Genomic DNA, 6,367 nt, shown 5'->3' on the forward strand with positions numbered 1-6,367 from the left:
CAACCTGTCAACAAATACACTGTGACCTAACAATTCCATGTAGCTATCCTAGAGTAAATCAGACAGTATATAAGAGAAATGCATAAAGATGTTTGAAACAACCAGGATGTTGATTAATGGGTAAATGGCTAAACTGACTACATCAGTTATATTTATAGACCACTTCTCTGCAGTTTTTTAAAGTTTAGACTAAAAAGCATCAACTTTATCACAAGAAAAAATTTTTATAAAAAGTATGTAGATGGTAGTTAACTAAACATATGGTGATCATTTTGCAATGTTGTTGTTTAGTTGCTAATTCGTGTCCAACTCTTTTGCAACCCCATGGACTGTATGTAGCCTGACAGGAAGCTCTGTCCATGGGATTTTCCAGGCAAGAATACTGCAGTGGGTTGCCATTTCCTTCTCCAGGGGATCTTCCCTACCCAGAGATCAAACCTGTGCCTCTGAAGTCTCCTGCATTGGAGCCAGGTTCTTTACCACTAGCACAATCTGGATTTTCTTGACCCAGGGATCGAACCCGCATCTCCTGCATTGGCAGGTGGATTCTCTACCACTAAGCCACCAGGGAAGTCCACAATATGCATATGCAAATCTGAATCACACACCTGAAACTAGTGTTAATATAATTTAAAAACTCACTGTAAAGAAAAATAAAAGGATCAGGCAAAATTTTAAATTGAGAATAGTCTAAATACACATACAAAACACTGTATTTAGAAATAATTTCACAGAAAGGTCTAAAAGGATATTCAATAAACTGGTAACATGACTATTCTTCTTTTTGAAGGGAACAGCAAATTTGTGTTTATAAAAACATATTTATGTATAATTTATATAACAAGTAAAACATTATTAGATTTACAGTAAGCTTATTTGAGGTTTCTGGGAAACACACTTGGAGAAAAGGTTGATGGGGGTCAAGAAGACTAAAGATGAAAAAGAAAAAAATAATTTTTTGTATTGTGACCCAACCACTCAGCATGAAGGGTAGTTCCCCAACCAGGGACTGAACCAGGCCCTCTGCAGTGAAAGAGCCAAATCCTAACCACTAGGTCACCAGGCAAGTCCCCAAATCAATATTTTTGTGAGTAAAAATTAAATTTAGAAAGCTGATTTTTAATATGCAAAATATAACCATGGGTACAAGGTAAGTGACTCATAAATCCCATACTGTGACTTTAGTAAAGGTCTTCAAAATAAGTAAAATTACTTTAAACATGGATCGGGGAACAATTCTTTCTAGTCTCCTGACCAGAATTTAAGACCACAGTGATACTATTCCAGGCTCTCTTGTGGGCCGGGCTTTCGCTGAAAAGAGGTTCTTATCTGGATTACCAGAAACACCAATACACAAGCCAGAACCATTCCCAAAGTGGAGGAAAGTGTGTCACAGGGCTGAAGAATTCCTCACTTGCAATTCAGTTAGAACTCCAGGTTCTAACAAAAAATTCATGACTACAAGTCCAGAAATACTTCCCTACATCTCCTATGTTTCTATCTCTGGTAGTAAACTTTCTGGCAAAAACTTTATGGATGGAATTCTGGTACTTCATTAAGTGAGTAACAGTAAATCCTCGTTTGGCTAGGAAAAACGTAAGTTTAATTCTGATATTATAGCATAATTAATATCCTCTTTCCCTCTCATGAATCTCCTGGTTTATAGGATAAATCACATAGGTTTCCAACGAAAAAGATTATTGTACTAATTTAACACTCCCCTAAGTTTGTACCTATTCTGGACTCTGAACCATAAAGGGCGTCTGCTCCTATATCATTATGATTGAGGTTGCAAATTTACTTAGGAAAATAGAAAGCTGGCAGACCTAGGTTACAGAAGGCCCTCTGGTATTAAGAAATGAAAGAAAATACATCCACTTCATTCATTTACAAGGCCCAGAAATCTTGCTGAAAGTCAACTAGCTAGGTAGTAGCTAATCTGGTCTAGAATGCAAGCTGTGCATTTCTACTCCACAAACTCTTATCTAAGTTACCTAGACAAAGTTTTTCAGTTACGAATAGAAGTTGTGTAGAAGTTTTGTGTAGAAGTACAGAGTCAGTGTTGGGGATAGACTATAAAGTTACTACAGCACTCCAAATATAAAGAACAGTATTCCTGCAGGTACAGAATAGATTCCAAGAACAGAAATGTTGCCTACAGAGAAACATCAGCAAAATTAAAGTCCATGGGAACCACACCTGGTTAATCACCAGATGCTTAATCTGCAACAAAGATTAAGGTCCCTAATGAAGGCACCTGCAGGCTAATTATAATAAACTGTTAAATATTTTAGCAAGGTAATCTCCAATTAAAATTTGAGTCTTAAAACCTGTCAAATTAATTGTACAACCAAGAGGGGTTTTTTTTTTTTTTGGTAGATCACTGACTATAATGTATAATGTGTGTAAGTCTCAAAGTAGGGAGGTGAGACAGACATTAAGATTCACTAAAGTTTTCGATTTAAGACTTCTGTTCTCTTCAGTTAGTAATAGTGGTAAACAAATGGAGCTTTGCAGGTAGGAGAAAATGGTGTTAAGTTTAAATTTAGAGAAAAAATTTTGAGTAGATTTTTCTGTGTTAAGATTTATCAAATGATAATTTAAAGACCATCAAACCTCAGATGTAAAATAACTATTTAAAGTTATACTGTTCTGCAGCATTAAAAAATGATTATTACTGTGCAAACCAACTCTTATCTCCCTCTATTGGAGTTCCTTAGAAGAAATGTTACTGTAGCTGCAAAATGTGTCTATAACAATCACCTTATATTTGACCATTCCTTAGTCTCATTTGATCCTCACAACCCTGTAAACACGCTTAAATTTTCCCTGTTTCACTGTTAACCTTTAAGAAAAGCAAACACTTGTAAGTAAACAGCTGTAATTTCTATATGAAAAGCTTAACTTACTACAACTTAGACAGCAAAACTAGTCTTCGTTTTATTTAGGATATCTATTTAACTTAAAAAAAAAAAACCTGACGCTGTTATAACCAAAATAAATCTCTAGGGAACATAGGGCATTGGTCCGCATCAAATTCAGTGGCACAATCTTACCTCCTCTAGGAAGGAGAGGTAACTGAATGTTTGTTGTTGTATAGTCGCTAAGACGTATCTGACTCTTTGCGACCCATGGACTGCAGCCAATCAGGCTCCTCTGTCCATGAGATTTCCCAGGCAAGAGTACTGGAGTGGGTTGTCATTTCCTTCTCCAGGGAATCTTTCCGACCCAGGGATCCAACAGGCATACCCTACATTGGCAGAAGGATTCTTTACCGTTGAACCACAAGACTACTATGACTACTATTCACCTAATGAGCAATTCACTCTCCGGTCAACTACCCAATTTCAACAATTTCCCACAATTATGAACTCAAAACTTTTTACTAACAACTACAGTACAGTGTCTCATTTTTAATATGACTACTTAACACCGTTTTGAAAACCCTGACAATTTTCAGCTTATCAATTATTTCTTAATAAAAAAATCACAACTACGCTTCCAATTATTAATAAATCCCCCGTCCGACTTGCTTCACCTCTTCTCAGTCTACAGAAACTTCTGTAGGATGAACTGAACATCTACCTCAAGTCAGCTTTCCCAAGTCACTACCACGTGGAGGCAAGACAAAACTGAGGCAGTGCCAGCGGAGTGGCTCAGCTCCATTGCCCTCGCCGTGCCTCCACTAGTCAAGGAGAACCCGAGGTCCCACCTCTTCCTGTCGCTCCCTTCCCAGATGTCCATTTATGTAAATAGGCAGAATGAATGACACCTTGGAACGAAACACCTCCGACTGACAGGGCAAGGAGCCCTGCCCCTGCCCCTCCCCCAGCCCCGCGGAGCCTTGGTCTCCACGAGTCGCCCCTGCACACACCCTCCCGGTGCCTACCGCAGAGGAGCCACAGACCTGCCTCCAAGGTTTCCAGTGGGGGCAACGGCAGAGGCCCCGTCCCGGCGGGGGACAGGTGCTGGGGAGGCTTTCTGGTCCAGGGATTCTCCTTCGGCGGCGGCGGCGGCGGCTGCAGCTTTTCCTCAGAGCTGGCCGCCGCCGCCTCCTCCTCCCGGGCGTTCTCGGCCGGCGGGTCCCGCGGCAGCGGTCGCGGCGGCTCCCCGCCAAAGGGCCCCCCGGGCCCGCGCGCCTTGTGCGCCAGGTGCAGCGCCAGGGGCTTCACAGGCACGGCCGCCTGAGGCACGCTGTGTCCCAGCACCGGCGTCGGCGACGGCTCACCCCGCGCCCCCGCGCTGGTGGCGGTCGCGGCCCTCTCCTCCCTCGCCGCCTCCTTGCCCTCCCGTTCGAGCGGGGGTAGCTGCTCAGCCTGCCGGCTCGCCGCGGCCGCCAGCGACTCCCTCTCAGTTGCTCCCGCGGGAGGCTCCTCCCGAGGGTGAGCGGCGGGCACTGGAATGCGAGCAGACATGGTCCCCCTGCCCCAGCCGCCCCAGCCAGGGGGGGCCCGGGGCAAGGGAGCCCGGCTGCCCGTCGCTCCGCCGGGACACCGACTGGCTCCGGCCTGAGGAAGAGAACCCGAGAACCCGGCCGCCGTCGCCACGGCCGCCCGCGTCGGGTGAGGAGGCCGTGCAGCTCTCGGCGTGCCGCCCCTCCCCGCGTCGAACGGGGCGCTAACCGCCCGTCGGCCCAGCCTGCCTCAGCGGCGCTAGCCCCGAGCCTGCCAACACGCGCCGGGTGTCGCAGCCGCAGCCGCGAGCCCTCACCCGACGCGGGCTGAGGCAAAAGCACCGCAAGCCCAGGCTTGAGGACCTCTAGCAGAGTCGGAGAGGCGCGCGCTACCTCAGCCGGTAACTGCTCGCGGGGGCGGAGGCGGGGCCGGGAAAGGGGGCGGTCCGAGAGGACGGAGCGGGGGCGGGACCTCCCGGAGGAGCGTGACGTGGCTACTCACCGGCTCCAGACCTCGCCAGGCCGCCGCCCGCGGTGGGTGACTGACGAGCCCGCCTGGGTGCCGCCCTGCTTGAGGGCCGGCCCCGCCCCAGCGGCCAGCCGAGGGGAAAGGAGGGCGAATAGGGCGAATCCCCGGCTCCAGGGCCGCGGCGGCCCTCGCTACGGGCACAGGGGCGGGGCGCGCACCAGGCCTCTGTGACTCGCAACCGGCTTGCGCTTCGCTCCGCCGGCTCTGAGGGAGGGGCGGGGCGCCCGACGCACGTGGATCTGGGCAGCCCGGGGCTGGAGTCTCTGTGCCCCGGTCCCTGAAGACCAGTTCCCTCGGGGCAAAGTGGGTAATCTGGGCGGTCGACCCCGGGCTGCTCCCGAATGGGCCTTAGTTTCCCACCACCACCACCCGGCCAATTTGCTCCCCGCGTCCGTCCCTTCGCCCGGTGAAAAGGTTTCCCCCGGCGTTTTCGGGCACTGTGACCTGTGATCTTGCTGCTGCTGCTAATCACCTCAGTCGTGTCCGACTCAGTGTGACCCCATAGACGGCAGCCCACCAGGCTCCCCCGTCCTTGGGATTCTCCAGGCAAGAACACTGGAGTGGGTTGCCATTTCCTTTTCCAATGCATGAAAGTGAAAAGTGAAAGGGAAGTCGCTCAGTCGTGCCCGACTCTTCGCGACTCCATGGACTGCAGCCTACCAGGCTCCTCTGTCCATGGGATTTGCCAGGCAAGAGTACTGGAGTCGGGTGCCATTGCCTTCTCCCCTGTGATCTTGAGCCATGTCCAAAATAAAAAACAGTGTAATCTATAGGTAACTTTAAGAAACCTTTGCCCCGGGACCAGAATTAGTGCATTTCCCCGCCCTTATTCCCACCCACAATCCGAAATAATCTATAGGTAACTGGCGCTGGGAGGGATTGGGGGCAGGAGGAGAAGGCGACGACAGAGGATGAGATGGCTGGATGGCATCACTGACTCGATGCAAGAGTCTGAGTGAACTCCGGGAGCTGGTGATGGACAGGGAAGCCTGGCGTGCTGCGATTCAAGGGGTCGCAAAGAGTCGGCCAGAATTAGTGCATTTCCCCGCCCTTATTCCCACCCACAATCCGAAATAATCTATAGGTAACTTTAAGAAACCTTTGCCCCGAGACCAGATATAGTGCATTTCCCCGCCCTTATTCCCACCCAAAATCCGAAATTTTTAAAATGCTTAGGAGTAAAACAGATAATACTAAGCCGGCTTAGAAAAAGAAAAAATAAGTTACAGGTTTTGTCTGTGTCTTTTTTAAAAAAAATTTTTAAGTGTTTCAGGTGTACAGCACAGGGATTCAGTTATATACATTCTTTTTCAAATTATTTTCCATTATAGCTTGTTATAAGATATGGAATATAGTTCTCTGTGCTATATATTATGTTCTTGTTTGTTTATTTGGGGTTGTGCTAGGTCTTTCTTGCTTCGAGGGGTACTACTTTTCTAGTTCAG

At 47.8% G+C, this 6,367-nt stretch overlaps 1 protein-coding gene across 10 annotated transcripts in view; it reads right to left on the bottom strand.

The window, feature by feature from the left end:
• Positions 1-5,047, bottom strand: part of LARP1B (La ribonucleoprotein 1B) — a 139,314-nt gene extending 134,267 nt beyond the window's left edge. For 6 of the 10 annotated variants that reach the window (XM_024977583.2, XM_059876271.1, XM_059876272.1 and 3 more), the window contains exon 1: positions 4,896-4,993. Coding sequence is in view for 1 of the 10 variants with exons in the window: in XM_059876270.1 (XP_059732253.1) it covers positions 3,908-4,415 (508 nt within the window). In the remaining 9 variants the exon portion in view is untranslated. Of the gene's footprint in view, positions 1-3,585; positions 3,828-3,907; positions 4,761-4,895 lie in introns of those variants that run through there. The other 4 variants (XM_059876269.1, XM_059876270.1, XM_059876273.1 and 1 more) reach the window with 4 other exon arrangements.
• Between the last annotated feature and the right edge of the window lie 1,320 nt (positions 5,048-6,367).

Source organism: Bos taurus, chromosome 17, assembly GCF_002263795.3.
Source record: "Bos taurus isolate L1 Dominette 01449 registration number 42190680 breed Hereford chromosome 17, ARS-UCD2.0, whole genome shotgun sequence".
Taxonomy (NCBI): Eukaryota; Metazoa; Chordata; class Mammalia; order Artiodactyla; family Bovidae; genus Bos; species Bos taurus.